Source organism: Hemicordylus capensis, chromosome 2 (assembly GCF_027244095.1).
Source record: "Hemicordylus capensis ecotype Gifberg chromosome 2, rHemCap1.1.pri, whole genome shotgun sequence".
Taxonomy (NCBI): domain Eukaryota; kingdom Metazoa; phylum Chordata; class Lepidosauria; order Squamata; family Cordylidae; genus Hemicordylus; species Hemicordylus capensis.
This window is the reverse complement of record NC_069658.1, coordinates 228559017-228576878: the sequence shown is the minus strand read 5'-3', so window position 1 is coordinate 228576878 and position 17862 is coordinate 228559017. Positions and strand designations below refer to the sequence as shown.

The window sequence follows — 17862 nt, the reverse complement described above, 5'->3', positions numbered from 1 at the left end:
AATTGTCCCCTTTGCTAAGCAGGGTCCATCCTGGTTTGCATTGGAATGGGAGACTACATGTGTGAGCACTGAAAGCTATTCCTCTCTGGGGAAGGGGCCACTGGGAAGAGCATCTGCATGTTTGTATGCAGAAGGTTCCAAGTTCCCTCCCTGGCATCTCCAAGATAGGGCTAAGAGAGAGTCCTGCCTACAACCTTGGAGAAGCCGCTGCTGGTCTGTATAGACAATATTGAGCTAGTTGGGCCAATGGTCAGACTCAGTATAAGGCAGCTTCCTATGTTCCTGTGAATGCAGCTGAAGTCTCTGAGTTCCTTCACATGCTTGTAGCAGCCTGGCCCAGGTCTTGTTGCATCCCAGCTGGGGTCAGAGGTCCTCCTTCAGGATCTCCAGGGATGCACACTTGCCTAGAGAATAGTGCACCCTGAGCCTTCCAGTTCCTCCACTCACCTACAAATTCTCCAGTTACCTGTATATAAAGATAGCATTTTCAGCTCTTTCGGAAACAGATTTGTCAGTGTACCAAAGAAATTTTTTTAAGGGAAACTCTCACTAAATGGGCCAATCCTACCCCCACCCTGCAACTGCCTCCATGTTAGTCAATGGGACAGAATGTTCATGGGCCCAGAGTGCTGTTGACAAGCAAGTGGGGGGAGTTAATTGAATTCTGTAAGGAGGAGGGGGGAAGGGGGCTTGAAAAAGAGGGTGAAATTTCTCAGCTTAAAGAATACGCCCTCAAGACAGTCACAACTCCTTCTATTTCTGAGTGGGAAATGTGTGTAAAACGTTCATTTTCCCACTAACCATTTCACAGCTCTGCATTTGATGGGGAAGGGGTTTGAAAAGGAGCTAGGACGAACAACACCACCACCAAAGCACCCAGAAAACAGAAAAAAAGTAAACATTTGTATACGAAGTACAACCCGGTTAGAGCAGTCACTCTCCTCTTTATTGCTAACTTTTGTTTTCCTGTGTTACTCAAGCCACAGGCTTGAGTAACATATGCACACCAGGGAGATACTGAAACATTTTGTTGAGGGGCCCTACTAGTAATTCTGAATGATAAATCTGTTCAGAATGCATTGCATGGTTCCTAATAGTACCATTTTTCAAACGAGTGCATTCCTTTAGTCCAGGGCTGCTCAACTTCAGCCTGCCTGCAGATGTTGGCATACAATTCCCATAAGCCTTGGCTATTGGCTTTTGTGGCTAGGGATTATGGGAGTTGTAGTCCAAAAACAGATGGGGGGCCTAAATTGAGCAGGTCTGCTTAGCCCTTTGGATGGAAGCAATGCATTTCAATAGGCAAGAACTTGTCATTCATTTAATATCCCAGAAGCAACTGTGAGGGGAGTAATCATGGAAAGGCAGAGACAGAGAATGTGTGTGGATGGGGTGATGTCTAGCACCACCCAATGGCCAGAGTGCTGGGTCCTATGCAGGGGGTGGCCCAGGACATTTTGCTACCTGGGGTGAATATGGGCCCCACATGATTTGTAGGCACATCTCATTCTCAGGCCAATGCTGCTGAGAGCAACTGTCCCTATCCATCCCCACCACAACATCCCTCCAGTAGTTATTGCTGGTCTCTATCTTATGTTTCTTTTTTAGATTGCAAGCAATTTGGGGACTGGAAGCCTATTTATTTGTTTGCTTGTTTATCTATCTATGTAAACTGCTTTGGGAACTTTTATTGAAAAGCAGTATATAAATATTGGCCATATTCGTATTTATATGCCACTTTTCAACAAAAGTACCCAAAGCGGTTTACATAGATACAAATAAATAAATAAAAGGGCTCCCTGTCCCCAAAGGGCTCACAATCTAAAAACGAAATATAAGATAGACACCAGCAACAGCCACTGAAGAGGTGCTGTGCTGGGGATGGATAGGTAGAGTTGCTCTCCCCCTGCTACATAATGAGAACCACCATTTTTAGAAGGCACCCTTTTGCTCAGTTAGTAGGGGACTCTCAAATTATGGCACCAAGCCAGGCAATAGTGGCAGGGCATTCATAGCTCACCTTGGGGAAAAGAGGAGAAAAGAAACAGCACGGCCCAGTGGGGTGAGGTGGGGTAGTGGGTGGCAGGGAAGTTGTGGAGTGGCACTTGTGATAATAATAATAATAATGATGATGATAATAATAATAAAGTGACACTGTTCCTAGAAGGGCTTCCCTTAGTCTTGCATTTCTCAGCCTGATCTGTGCTTTGGACTCTTGGAAAGTGGATGTTTATGTAACCACTCCTTTAAGGGCTGGAGAAGAAGAACCATAGGGATTGTCCACTAGCAAAAATAACCATTACCTAATCTTATATCCTATTGTGAAGGAATCGACTGAGGATTCAGAGGCAGAAACTTCACCTCAGTGAGGGAATTCAGCTTGTTTGTAGGGCTATTGGGAAGCCTGTAAATTAACTATTTCAGGAGGTCAGGTGAAACAGCAGCAGATCTCAGTACCATCCTGATGGGGTCTGAACCAAGTAGAACTAAGTGAGACCCTAGATTTGTGGGACGTTTCTGGGACAATTCCTAATTTTGATGCCAGATGTAAAGGAGTTTCTAATTGTGTTTCTCTGAACATTTTATGGGTTTCCCCCCCAGAAAAAAAGTATCAAATTGTCCCTTTCTTGCCTTGAATGTTTCAGCCTTTGGACTCCCCAAATACACTCTGACCTCACAGGATCCCGGGAATGGACCCCTCTGAACAGGAATGGGTGGGGCAGAAACAAGAAAAAGGGAGCGAGAGAATGCCCAGTCCTGGCATTAAGGCTGGAGAGAGATAAAACAAAGAGTCTCAAAAAGGCACCACTCCTTTAGGGTATCCATTCATTCATTCCACTTTTCTCTTTGGGAAAAAGGATTCTGGTATTTTCCCCCAAACCTGAAAACTCCGACTGGAGACAGCAGGAAGAGAAGATATGTATAGGTCCCCCATGGGATCCAAAGTCTCTGTCTAATCACTTGCAACACTTAAAAATGACTGTCTTCCTGCAAGCAGATCCTAGGCAGAGCTGGGCATGCCTGAGCCTTTTGATTCAGAAGCACTCAACTCTGCAGAGAATTGGGCTGAAAGTGTCTCTGCCCAGAAGAACTTGCCAGGAGTTCCAACCTGCTTGATTGCCTTCTGGTGGGGGCAAGAGAGAGAAAGAGGCTGGATTTTGTGTATTCCATTTTTATTCCACTAAAGGAGCTCACGGTAGGGTAAATAGGACCCCTGATACATCTTATGCTCACAGTCCCACAAGGCAATAATGGAAAGAGATAGCCCCTGCTTCAAGGTCCCCCCGTTTGAGGTCCATGGCTGCACTGGGATTTGAACCAGACTGCCCCCAGCTTGGGTCCAACATACCTGCTATACCACACTTCCTGATCCCAATCAGTTCTCTCTTGGTATGTTGCTGTAACCTCTCTGTAGAGTCAATGGCTTTGATAGAAGAGTCCTGCTAATACATCAGCTAATCATCACACAGAATCAGGGACTTGCCTTTTGTTGCAGAGAAATCAAAACAGTATTGCAGTATGGTTATGCACTGGCAGACTGAGAATGACATGTTTACAAAGCAAGACCTAAGATAAACAAAGGGCACCCTTGTTTCTATTCTGTGGTCATGACTAAAGAGCAGATCCATAGCTGACTTGGAATCCACTCTTAGACATTAAACCTTCCTAGCCACAAAAAACTGATATCAGAGAAGCTTACTATCTGGGAGGATTTCAACAGTCATTTCTGTGCATATTGGGTTAATTAAGGTTCCATCTCTGGGTGAAGCTTTTCCTGCACTCTGCATTCAAATGGTTTCCCCCATGTGGACTATTTGATGGGAAGTAAGCTGTGAGTTCTGGCTGAAGCTTTTCCCACACACTAAGCATTGATGCAATTTCTTCCTTGTGTGGGTTCTTTGATGGTAAATAAGGCTTGAGCTGCGACTGAAGCTCTTTCCACACTCTGAACATTGATATGGCTTATCCCCTGTGTGGATTCTTTGATGGTAAGTGAGTTGTGAGTTCTTCCTGAACGACTTTCCACATACTGAGCACTGATATGGTTTTTCCCCAGTGTGTATTCTTTGATGGGGAGTAAGTTGTGAGCTCTTCCTAAAGCACTTTCCACACACTAAGCATTGATACGGTTTCTCCCCTGTGTGGATTCTTTGATGGGAAGTGAGATTTGAGCTGTTGTGGAAAGTCTTTCCACATTCTGAGCACTTATATGGTTTCTCCCCTGTGTGGAGTCTTTGATGGTAAGTGAGGCCTGAGCGGTCACTGAAACTCTTTCCACACTCTGAGCACTGATATGGTTTCACGCCTGCATGACTTCTTTGATGAGAGGAAAAGCTCAAACTATTGCGGAAGCTCTTCCCACATTCTGAGCACTTATATGGTTTCTCCCCTGTATGTATTTTTTGATGGCAAGTAAGCTGTGAATTCTGGCTGAAGCACTTTCCACACACCAAGCACTGATACGGTTTCTCTCCTGTGTGGATTCTTTGATGGCAAGTGAGGCTTGAGATGCGGCTGAAGTTCTTTCCACACACTGAACACTGATATGGTTTCTCTCCTGTGTGGATTCTCTGATGGGAAGAAAGGCTCGAGCTCTGGCTGAAACTCTTGCCACACTCTGAGCAATGATAAGGTTTCTCCCCTGTGTGGATCCTTTGATGGGAAGTAAGATTTGAGCTGTTGTGGAAAGTCTTTCCACATTCAGAACACTCATATGGTTTCTCCCCCGTGTGGATTCTTTGATGGTAAGTGAGGCCTGAGCTGTCACTAAAGCTCTTTCCACACTCTGAGCAATGATATGGTTTCTTCCCGGTGTGGCTTCTTTGATGTGTGCTTAGCTTTGACTTGCTACTTAAGACTGTTGCACATGGAGGGGATTTATTATTTCTGTTCGCTTTGCAATCCTTTTCTTGCACCGGAATTTCATGGGAATCAGAGCACTCAGAAGTAGCAGCATTCTTTACCCACTGATACTCTGCTTCCATTTTCCTTCTCTGATGCTCACCCTCTTTCTCGCTCTCCCCTCCAAAACCTGCAGGAATAAGGAGAGCTTCCTGGTGAGAGAGAAATGGATCTTCAAAACGGAGAAGAAATTTATTTACATAAGAACAGACTTGATGGACTTTTAAGAGCAAGCATGCAGCCAGTATAAGTATGTGAATTGAGAAAACCTGTGGAAAAAAGAGTGGGAGATCATGAGAAAGGGGATGGGGAGGGAGCTGGGGGAAGCAAGGTATGAAGTGGTGAACGGAGTGGAGGCAAAGTAGGATGAAGAAGGAACTAGCAAGTAAAGAGGGGTCCAGCCAGGCACAACAAGAAAGTGGGGGGAAGGGAGGACATGACAGAGGCAGGCAGCAGTTCAGTGGAGTGGGGACGTTAAACACTGTGATCTTGCAAGCTGAGTAATTCATTTGATAAGGGGCTAAAGCTGCTGAATAAATGCCAGCGTGGTGTAGTTGTTAGAGTGCTGGACTAGGACCGGGGAGACCCGAGTTCAAATCCCCATTCAGCCATGATACTTGCTGGGTGACTCTGGGCCAGTCATTTTTCTCTCAGCCTAACCTACTTCACAGGGATGTTGTGAGGAGAAACTGAAGTTTGTAGTACACCGCTCTGGGCTCCTTGGAGGAAGAGCGGGATATAAATGTAATAAATAAATAAATAAATAATTTTTACAGACACATCAAAATAAGACTGTGCAAATCAGTTGATCGTGATTTTTTAAAAAAAATTAAAGCTGCCTTTCTCTACTGCAGTGTTCCCTCGAGTTTTTTTCATCTGTGTGCGGAGATGTGTTTTGTTCTGGGTGGCAGCATCAAGGTGCCAGCATGCACACACATGCATTCAGAGTGGGGCCTTCCTGATTCAACCTGGATGGGATCTAAGATTAGCTGAGCAGACATCAAAAAATGTGTGTGCATGCACACATGCAAAAGCCTTAGAGGGAACACTGCTTCCCAGCCCTTTTAATGCTTACTTATTCATTTATAAGAAACTGGGATGACTCTATGTAGGCCATTCTGTTGTCTGGCTTGAAATCAAATTAGTAGATATATATTGCCTAGACTGATTGGTAGTAGGTGACTTCTTTTTCTGTTTGGTATAAATGGCATTGAATGGGATTAATTTATTGGAGTCATGTGGCTAAAAGTCAGCATAAATATGAATATGTTGTTTGCACATAGCTACATGTATTTGTCATGACACTTGTATTCTGCCCTTCCTTTAAGTAGCTCAGGGCACTGTGTATATGATTCTTTCTTCCTGCTTTTATACTTACGATGATCCTGTGAGGTAGGTTAGGATGAGAGGGAGTATCTAGTTCAAGGTTATCCCCTGAGTTTCCTGGCTGAGTATGCGTTTCGAACCCAATTCTCCCCAATTCTCATCCAAACACTCTAACCAGCAAACCAAACTGGCTTTAAACTATGTGGGGCACTGAGTACAGGAGACAAAGGAGGCTGAACTCTCATTTTAGCTATGAAACAAGTAGTGGAGTGGCTAAACATTATTAAGGTTGGCCTGCATAAACTAAAAACAACCCATACAATAGCAGCTCTTCATAGGAACAACTATGGAATCTTACATACACTTACTCCATAGTAAACCTGTGTTCAATGGGATTAATTCAAGAGATTTTGTGTTCAAGACTGAATCTGTTCCCCATCAGTTGGTTGAGATATACTTGCAAATGTAAAGTGGAGGAAAGGAAAAAACAGTAAAATACATGTTTTGTTTCTTTCATATTTGTTATGAGTGTGTGTGTGTAGGGGGATGATGCTTCACTTGCGCGCGGGGGGGGGGGGGGCACTCCAAAGGCCTTTAGGTCCAGGCTCCAAAATTACCTAGGTACACTCTTGGTGGAGAGACCCTTTCGGAGCTCCTCACCATCTGTTTTAGATATCACTAACCTAAATAGTTTAGTGTCATCTGCAAACCTGGCCTTAAATTAAATTAAATTAAAGCTGGGATAACTTTAAGCAAGGCATAGACAAATTCATGGAGGACAAGTGTATCAGTGGCTACTAGTTCTGATGACTATAGGCTATCACCAGGTTCAGAGGCAGGACACCCAGCTGCAGGAGAGCCGGGTCATGCCTTCACCCCCTGGTTGTGCGTTTCTCAGAGACATCTGATGTGTCACTGTGGAAAACAGGATGGTGGACTAGAATGATCCACTAGATGTGGGAAACAGGATGATGGGCATGATCCAGCAAGGCTCACCTTATGTTCCTATGATCAAATTCTGAGCATGACCTGGAAGTAGAGAAAGAAATCAGTGCAGAAACAGTGTTGTAACACACACACAAAAGATGACTTCAGCAACCTGCACATAGGCTGAGTAAATTCACATTCTAAATTTCTAAATAACCCAAATGACTGTGTTTTAGAATAGTTGGTCATAGACAACAAGAGAGAAGGCAACCCTGGACTTAATCGTGAGTGCTGCTCAAGACATCTATGTTAGGGAACACTGACCATAGTGTGATCAAATTCAGCATATATGCAAGTGAAGAATTGCCCAGCAAGTCCAATATGGACACTCTTGAGTTCAAAAGAGGAAACTTGCCCAAAATGAGGAAAATAGTTAAAAGAAAGCTGAAGGGGACAGTCAGGAGGGTCTAATCACCCCAGAGAATGAAGAGTTTATTTAAAATCACGATTAAAAAAAGAACTCAGTTACGAATGCAGACCCAAAAGAGGACAAGGTACCACCAAGTCCAGGACAATGCCAGCATTGCTAACAAGTAGAGTCAAGGAAGCGGTAAAAGGCAAGAAGGCTTCCACCAGAAAAGAAAAATCCTGCCCAAATGAGAAGAGAAAGGGACACAAAGAAATACTGTCTGAATTAAAGAACATAAACATCTTTGTGGGGAAGCAGATCCTGCCTGGTACTGAAAAGCCATTGTCGATTGGCTCTCACTAGCATCGGGGTGGGTGATTTTGTGTGTGTCAGTGGTAGCAGCAGTTCCTCTTAGAACAGGAAGGCAGCGCTTCAGTAGGGAGCTTTGCTATACAGGTGAAACTCGGAAAATTAGAATATCGTGCAAAAGTCCCAGAAAATTAGAATATTACATGGAACCAAGAAGACAAGGATTGAAGAATAGAACAATATCGGACCTCTGAAAAGTATAAGCATGCATATGTATTCAGTACTTGGTTTGGGCCCCTTTTGCAGCAATTACTGCCTCAATGCGGCGTGGCATGGATGCTATCAGCCTGTGGCACTGATGAGGTATTATGGAAGACCAGGATGCTTCATTAGCGGCCTTTAGCTCTTCTGCATTGTTTGGTCTCATGTCTCCCATCCTTCTCTCGGCAATGCCCCATAGATTCTCTATGGGGTCAGGTCAGGTGAGTTTGCTGGCCAATCAAGCACAGTACACTCTATACTTTTCAGAGGTCCGATATTGTTCTATTCTTCAATCCTTGTCTTCTTGGTTCCATGTAATATTCTAATTTTCTGGGATTGTGGATTTGGGGTTTTCATGAGCTGTACGCCATGATCATCACAATTATAACAAATTAAGGCTTGACTTATCTCGCTTTGCATGTAATGCGTCTGTCTCATATATCAGTTTCACCTTTTAATTTGCATTACTGAAATTAATGGACTTTTGCACGATATTCTAATTTTCCGAGTTTCACCTGTATGTGGGGTAGAAAAGGAGAATGCTGTTGGTTTCCTTTCATGAAAAGAAGCCCTCTTGCACTAGATTTGGTCAGAGGCGCTTTGTATCAGCTTCATGAGGGGATCATAGGATATATGAGGAAGTACTAGACATTCCTCCAACGATTCCGAAGAGGTGTGTCGTCTCACAGACGTCTAAGGAAACCCTCTCTCCCGATGAGGAAGGGGTTACAGTTATCCTTATAGTAGAACTGCTGTGTGCGGTTCTCCGCAGCGTTCCTCGCGCATGGCTTTCTGCCTCCAAGAAACACAGCCCAGCCCTGACGTCCTCCCTGACAGCCCTCCACGGAGGGACACCCAGAAGAGCAAACCCGTTCCTTGTGAAGCTGCCCTTTGAGAGTCTCTGCCCGCCTCCCTAGGCGCTTGGCAAGCCAGCCCCCCGACCCTCGCCTCCCCGTCTCTGGATCACCCCACATACACTTTGCACTCACCAGACCCTGGAGGAGCCGATACTGCAGACAGAGAAATCAAAGACTTGCGCGGGGTGGGGGGAGAGGAAGTGCTCCAGTGAAGAGTTTCGCCCTCTTCCGGTTCTCTCTAGGAATTTCCGCTCTCTCCCTTTAACCCTGCGCCTGCCTCCTCCGAGTCTCTGCTAAAGCGGGAGCGGAGAAGGCGGGGTCCTTGAATCCTGACAACCTCTGCCCAGCCTAGGGCTTGGCTTACAATTCTTCGCTGCCTTTGTTCCCTCCCAAGGATCGGCTTTTGTCTCTCTCCCCAGAAGCACGAATTAACACCCCCGCTCTCTTGCCCCAGAAGAACATCTTCCCCCAGGCCAGCAGCTACAGGAAAGGTTTCCTCCCAGCAGTGGGGGCGCCAGGAGAATAAAACTGCGGGCGGGCAGAAAAGGGGAGCAATACATTGATGAGTGGGTCGGCTCAGCTGTGTCCCGCACCGTGTTAGAATTCTGAAACAGAAATGGGGGCAGGTGTGCACTTGCCCCATCCCACTGAGGCCACCCCACCCTTGCCTCCCAACTCCTTCAGGGAACCCCATTTGGAGAAAGAGGAAGCCCTGGAGTTTGGGGAAGGTGGAAGGTCCATGAGAGGGCTAAAATTTTGTTTGCTTTCAGAGGTAAGGAGAGTCAGTGGCGTGGGCCAGCGGGGCACACATTGAGCATTATTACAGTCACCACCTTCTTTGTTGCTACAAGACAAAACTCCCATGAGCATCAAGCATAGATATAAAATGCTTGAGGAATAAGATTGCAATTTTTAAAAAATCAAGAGAAAGTTGTGGGTTTTTAAAATGTTCTGATAAGAAGATGCTAATGGCTGATATGATGTGCATTGTTTATGGAGTACTGCTAGTGCAACCGCCAATTATCTACAGTGTTGGGGTTATATGGACATCCACCTACTCCAGGGGTGTAATTAAAATGGAGCCAAAGTGAACAAATGGCGAGAGGAGGGGCCTTTTGTGTGCAGAGGGTGCGAGATTATTTGCTTAGAAGCTAGAGAAAGGTGTGTCGAGAATGTTTTGCTTTTCACCATGGCCTGACTGTTTTTCTGGAGCAAAGACATTGTGGGGGAGGAGAAAATGGAGGAGAGGGCAGGGTGCCATCTTCACTTCAGGTCCCGGGACTTACTCAGGGCTTGCTATGTCCTTGCTGTATTCCTTTCTTTCTCTGGAACCATTGGGCTAGCTGTCTCTCTGCCTCACTGGCACTTTGCAGCTGGCCTAGCCTGTTCCTGCAGCATGGGCTTTGACCCCATTGGATGTTGCCCCACACAGGGTGGGGCAATGCCCAGACAGTGGTATTTAAATAATAGTAGTTGTAGTAGGCCTTTGACTGACCAGGATATACTTAATATGCATATGGATTATCAAGTAAATAGATGAAAGACTCCCTTTTCTATTGTATGTACACATACAATCTCTATGGGGTATCTGAGAAGTTTCAGACAGAAGGGGTGCTCTTTTAAAAAAGATTGAAAGCAACTGCTTTATGTCATCAGATCCTAGGGAGGCAGTGGGTGTTCTGGACCAGGGATGAAGGCTATGATATGTTGGATGTGGACTGTTAAGCAGAGGCTTCATCTGGATACGACAGTGGTGCTGGTGGTTAGGAGGAGTGCTGATCAGGGACAGGGGATTCAACCTGTTGTGAGCTGGGCTGCCCTTCCTCTGAAGAAGAGGAGTTTAGGGTTTCTTAGGGGCCCAGCTTTGGTGCCTTGGTCACGTTCCCATCTAATTAGTCCAATACACTCTATGTGGAGCTGCCTTTAAAAATCGTTGGAAAACTGCAGCTGGTGTAGAACGTGGCAGCAAGATTACAATTGTCCCTCAAATTAGTGGTTGGCAAGACATAGGATTACATTGTAAACAGGTGGTTAGGGGAGTCGCAAATTCCGAAGTGCCTAAAATCCACACACACACAAATGGTAAAAATAAATCCCCCAACCCCCAGAAAAGCTCTCTCCAACCCCCCAAAATCACCCCCAAAAATTGCTCCAACCCCCATAAATGACCCCCAGATTGACTCTGTGACCCTGGAAATCAACCGAAAAAATGGCCATTAAAAAAAAAAATGGCACCAACCACAAATACCCTAGTTGAGGTTGGCAGGGGGTGGGGTGGGGTGACAGTTTGCCAGTCGCGGATACTCAAATCGCGATTGGCAAATCTGTGGTTGGCAAGGGAAAACTGGTACTTCTGGCTATAAAAAAATATAACATCAATCCTCAAGGCTGTCACGGTGTTACCAGGTGGAATTTAAGGTGCTGAGTATTATTTTTAAAGTTGTTTACGGTTTGGATTATATGCAACAGTAACGGCTAGTGAGGGCTCCACTGGGGAGTGGGCAGCAAGAGGCACCTTGAAGGGTAAATTAGCATGTGCTTACCTCTGGGAACACTGCACCTGAAAGATGCTCTGAGCAGCAGTGTGCTGCGCACCATCCACTGAGGCACGGGATCGGCTCTGCCACTCAGCTGGCCTCCTTGCAGGAGAGTGGTGTAGCCGATCCCCCACCTCAAGGGCTGCTGGGTGGCAAAACGCTGCTTGGGACAGCTTGCAGGTGTGGCATTACCAGAGGTGAGCACCTGCTAATTTACCCTTAAAGGTGCCTCTCGCCACTCTCCACCCACCCACCCCCGGTGGCATCTACATGAGCCGCTACTGATTTGAAGGGCCATCTTCCTCAGTGGCAGTCCACCCACTGGATGAATTCTGCTGGGAGGGCTCTGCTTTGAGTGCCAGCCTGGCGAAGGAGTGGTTGCTGTGCAAGCAGGACGGGGCCTTCTCTGGGATTAGTGCTCCGCATTTTTAAAGTGGTGTTTTTTTAAGGACTCTACCTGAGGCCACCTCAAATTCAGGGATGTGTTTTGTTTTATGAATTACCACATTCACGGTACTAGGGTTTTACTCTTATACTCTGCCACCCAAGGATAATGTTTGTTACCCTGCCCTCAGGGAATGTATCTCCTTAGTGGTGTAGCCTTGCAAGCGCAGGATAGGGATAAATGTTGCATATAAAGCAACAAAGCAACATATAAAACAAATATGAATCTCTGCTAAGCAGGGTACATACACTTCATTACGATGTTTCTATTTCACTCAGCTGTTAAACACAACAGAGTTTTAACCTTCTTCTTATGAGCCATTTTTGGAAGGGCAGTATATAAATCAAATAAATAAATTACACACACACCCCTGTTAGGTTTGCCAAATGACTTAGGACAGGGGTATATTATTTTATAGGTGAATCTTACAGTGGAAACCCAGACTCCTCATTGGTATAATATGGAGTTTTGCCCTTGGACACTTTCCTCTCGTGAGAATCCCACTCAGGTGTTAAACTCCAAACCCAGAATATTGCTCCAGTTCACCACTGGCTTCCTACAGTCTCTGATCAATAATCCACCAAGATTCCCCCCACCTCCCAAGCAGCCTGAACCAACCCCTTGCTCAGTCTCATGCAACTCTCACCAAGTCTCTCTCCGCTCAGTCCCAACTCTCAACACCTGCCATTTTTTCTGAATCTCCTTTCTGAACATGACATACATTGTTTCCATGATAACCTTTGCTCTCCTACTCTCTAAAGCCCTCTGCTTGTGGACATCTCCTGACCAGTGTTCCCTCTAACAGGGATTCTCAGATGTTATTGACTACAACTCCCATAATGCCCAACCAAAAGCCATTATAGCTGGGGATTCTGGGAGTTGCAGTCAACAACATCTGGTAATCCCTGTTAGATGGAACAGTGGCCCTGGCAAGCGGTGTGAAAACAGGGCTGGCACTAGACATCAGGCAGGAACTCACTCACAGCACATCCTCCCTGGTCACCAGCAGAGGAGGCATCTGCCTATGGTGGCAAAATTTGAGGAGCGGCTTTCCACTCCTCAAATTTTGCCATGTATCTCTGGGGGCTGCGTGCAATTTTGCCATGCATCTCTGGGGGCTGCGTGCGGTAGCTGTGGGGAGGGGGCACGCAAGGGGAAACCCTCCTCTTTTGTCTATAAAAATCGCCGCGGGATGGGGCACGGTGAGAGAGAGCCAGAGCGAGCTCTGGGGAGCCAGAGCGAGTTCTTCCCTCTATTTCAGGCTGCGTTTGCTGCCTGAACACCGTTTATTTCACTTTCTCTCCCTCCAACAAAGAGGAAGAAAAAACTGGGCCATGTCCCCTTTGCATGTGATGCAAAAGGGGTATGGCCCGGACTCTGGAGAGCCCAAGCAAGCTCTTCCCTCTCATTTCAGGCTGCCGTTCCGATGTGGGCTTCTTCCTACATCAGCTTCTTCCGATGTAGAAGCCCTTTGCAGCTCCCCCTCAGCCACCAGATAAGCATCCTCCTCCTACACACAAGATGCTGGTGAGCAGGTGGCACCTTGTTCTCTTTCAGAGGTAGGAAAAGAGTCAGTCCTGGAAAGAGGCATGGGCTAGGAGGCTACCATTAACCATTATTACAGCCACCACTATCTTTGTTACTGCAAGATAAATCTCCCATGAGCATCAAGCACAGGTAATTATTATTTATTTACGGCCAATGGCCAAAGCAAAACAACAACACAAACAATAAACATTATTTCAGCATTCAACATTAACTCAATCATTAACTTCAGCATCAATGAACTACAAATTCTAATTGCGATGTAACAAAATTTTGCTACAACATGACAGATGCAGAGTGCATTATCTTCAAGCAAAAAGTTCACCAGCAAATCATCCGATTGACGTTGAAGCCTAGTAAGAAGTGGCAGAATCAGATGATATCTAATATTACTGTAGAATCTACAGTGTAGTAAAATATGAGCAATTGATTCAGGTTCGCCCGAACCACAAGGGCACAAGCGAGCCTCCAGGGGTAGATGCTGAAATCTCCCCGTTAATATAGCTGAAGGAAAGGCGTTAAAACGTGCTCTTGAAAAAGCCCAGTGGAACTTTCTGACAGTTATGGTGGACAAATATGAAGCTGGGGGGAAAACCCACCCTGGCCTTAAACTGACTGTAAAATGCTGGCAGACAAGCTGACTCATTCTGGAGCTCCATATCATTTAGACATTGGTGTACTAATTTTTTGGCATTCACTAGGTCAGTTTCTAATAAAAACTCAGGGTCCAAGCCAATATGGGAAAGTTTATCTGTAATCGTCACCAGCCAAATAGGCCAGCGTGTAGCCAAAAGAAACCCAGGCACAAGTCCCACTGGCCGGAGATGAAGCTTCAGCCAGTAGAAAATAATCTGCAACCATGCCCTGGTCTCAATCCTCCACAATCCAGCCTCCTGTCATAGCACCACATTAGGGGTGTATCTAGGTGCACCAAAAAGTGCTCTTAGAATGCCCGACTAAACCCGCTCTAGGGGCATAAAACTATCATAGGGGCACAACTGAACTCAATACAAAAGTTGCGGTACACTTTTAGCAAGGAACTGTTTAATGGCAGCAGGGATATATCCTCTGCCTTGACATGGTGAAATCTAAGAATAGCTACCGCGCTTCGTTGGGCCAAATCAGAAACCATTCTAGCATGAGTGTGTTGCCTGTTGTTATACTGAAATATCACACCAAGATATTTGATTTGCTTTACTTGCTCAACTTGATGTCTCCCAACAGTCCATTTTAAACTCTTAGTTTTATTGTTAAAGCAAACTATTTTCATTTTGGAATAAATGATGACCAAATGTTTCTCCTGACAATGTGTAACCAGAGCTCTCATAAGGCTTGATCTAGTTTGGGAGGGAATCACCACATCGTCAGCATACATCAATAGTGGCAGCTGCCTTTTTGCTAATATAGGGGCAAAAATATCCAGTTTCTGTAAAAATTTAATTAAATCATTTACATAAAAATTAAACAAAAAAGGTGCAAGTATACACCCTTGTCTCACACCTTTTGTAGTTGGAATTACTTTAGATAAGTGACCAGTAGAGTTCAAACAGACACAGATAGAATTATTCTTGGGTAATTTATAAAGTAACAGTAAAAGCTGCTTATCAATTGATGTATTAGCCAATTTTGCCCACAATAAAATTCTAGAAATAGAATCGAAGGCTGAACAGAAGTCAACAAATGCAGCAAAAAGCTATCTTTTCAATAAGATGTTGCAAGATTAATCAATGATCTATAACTAATCTGCCCTGTCTAAAGCTGGCTTGCTCATCTTCTAATAAGCCTTCCTAGTCCAGCCAGGAACATAATTTTATACATAGATGTTTCACATATAATTTGCTTATTATATTTAAGAGACTTATTGGTCTGTAGTTAGATGGATCTTCTCTTTTCCCTTTCTTGAAAATCTTAATGGCTTAATTATAAGGCCGGAATAGAGACACACGCTAGAATTTTATGTGATCAAGGTGTTCCTTCGATTCTCCCTTCCTATGATGTGCTTGTACAATGCTTGGAACCATTTTTGACTAGAACATGTCATGTTTATCCTTCTCATAGACGTAGACACCCCAAAAATGGTTTGATCAGGATTGTATAGTAGCAAAAAGGAATCTGGTCTCTTTTTCGGTTCAGTTTTAAAATAATTCGACACTGCTGTTGAAATTGGACTAGCTAAGAAGAAGACAAGGCGCTCTTGAGGATCAAGAAAAAAGCTGCCATGCAGGAAAATTGGCTACTTCTCCTTAATACAGTCAAGAATAAGAACTCAGTGGGTTTTGGAGGCTAATTTCTGCCTCTGCCAGTTCCTCCAATAACAGGGATTCTTTGATCCCAGCGAATATCTGGGAGTCTCACTTTGCGTGTCTATATACTGATCAGAGTACGCATTTTTGCCTGGATCTATCTTTAGGAGATTTGCCTCAGTGGCCTGCTGTATCTCAAGAGATCAAGCAACTGATTTGCCAACTTAAAGGCGGGAAAGCCCCAGGAAATGACTTTATTCCTCCTAATCTCCTGAAGGACCACACAGATTGGTGGCCTCCTGTGCTGGCTGCTTTATTCTCACCTATATCAATCAGACGGCCCACATCCCAAAGGCTGGAGTATGGCTATTGTTGTCCTGATTTTTAAGCACAGGTAATAATACACTTGAGGAACAATATTGAAAAATGAAAACACACACCAAGAGGTTCAATTTATTTATTTAACATATTTGTATACCATTCCTTACCAAAGTCTCTAGGTGGTTTACAACAATAGAACAAATCAATAAATTTTAACAATTAACATATAAAAATATCCAATTAAAATATTCATAAAAATACCAAATAGCTAAAAAAAAGGGGCTGAAAAGATATCTTTAGTAATTTCCTAAAACCCGACAGGGATGGATCAGCTCTAATCTCAGCAGGACGTGCATTCCACAGTTCTGGGGCAACTACAGAGAAGGCTCTCCTTTGAGTCATTACCAGAGGAGCCAGTGGCAGCCTCAGATGAAACTCCCCTGAAGATCTTAATAGGCAGCAGGGTTCATAACGAAGAAGGTGTCTCTTAAATACCCTGGGCCCAAGCCATTAATGCCTTTAAAGGGAATAACCAGCATTCTGTGTTTTGCCCAGAAACCTATTGGTAGCCACTGCAGTTCTTTTAAAATGAGTGATATGGTCTCTTTGGGACGTCCTGGAGACCAATCTGGCAGCAGAATTCTGCACCAATTGCAGTTTCTGGACTATGTACAAATGCAGCCCCATGTAGAGTACATTGCAATAGTCAAACCTGGAGGTTACCAGAATGTGCAACACTGTCTTAAGGTCACTCGCTTCCAGGAAAGGATGCAGTTGGTGAATCAGCTGAAGCTGATAGAAAGCACTCCTGGCCAGTGGTCCCTCTAATCTTTTCCATCTTTGTGCGGAATGAGATTTGTTCTAGGTGGCAATATCAAGGCAGTGTGTGAGCACCTGCATTCAGAATAGGACATTCCTGATTCAACCTGAGTGGGATCTAAAATGAACTTAGCGGACATCCAAAAACTTGTGAGCACACCCACATGCACATGCCTTAGAGGGAACAGTGCTCCTGGCCACCTGAGGTATCAGAGAAAGGGTTGGGTCCATAGGTACTCCCAAACTGTGAACCTGTTCCTTCTGGGGAAGTGAAATCCAATCCACAACTGGCTGGTCTATCCTATTTCTTGAACTGCAGCTTCCTACAATGAACACCTCCATCTTGTTTGGATTCAGTCTCAGTGTGTTATCCCTCATCCAGCCCATTACTGCCTCAAGGCAGGCATTTAGGGAAGTTATGCCATTGCCTTCTGAAGCCGGCACGGAGAAATACATGTGGGTATCATCAACATACTGATAACATCCTGCATCAAATCCCCTGATGATTGATCCCAGCAGTTTCATGTAGTTTTTAAAATGTATTGGAGATGCAAGATAGAGCCCTGAGGGACACCATACAAAAACTCTAACTTCATAGAGCAACAATCTCCAAGTAAGAGTGGAACCACTGCAAAGCAGTGCCCCCTAAGCCCAGTCCCTCCAGGCGATCCAAAAGGATACCATGGTCGTTGGTATCAAAAGCCGCCAAGGGATCCAAAAAAGACCAACAGTCAGACTCGCTCTATCATTTTCCCTTGGGAAATCATCCATCAGGCTGACCAAGGCAGACTCCACTCCATAACCTTCACAAAATCCAGTTTGAAATGGGTCTAGATAATGTTTCATCCAAGACTGCCTGGAGAGGAGAGGCCACCACCTTCTCCATCACCTTGGCCAACCACAGAAGATTGGAGACAGGCCTATAATTGTCTGAGGGATCAAGTGTAGGCTTCATTAAGAG

At 44.9% G+C, this 17862-nt stretch overlaps 1 protein-coding gene across 1 annotated transcript in view; it reads right to left on the bottom strand.

Annotated features, from left to right (window-relative positions):
• Positions 1-9463, bottom strand: part of LOC128341631 (zinc finger protein 345-like) — a 29148-nt gene extending 19685 nt beyond the window's left edge. The window contains exons 1-3 of the mRNA XM_053287996.1: positions 9124-9463; positions 7225-7257; positions 3929-5032 (exon numbers count right to left, since the gene is read on the bottom strand). Of these exons, the coding sequence (XP_053143971.1) occupies positions 3929-4985 (1057 nt within the window). The 5' untranslated portion in view covers positions 4986-5032; positions 7225-7257; positions 9124-9463. The remainder of the gene's footprint in view (positions 1-3928; positions 5033-7224; positions 7258-9123) is intronic.
• Positions 9464-17862: the final 8399 nt, after the last annotated feature.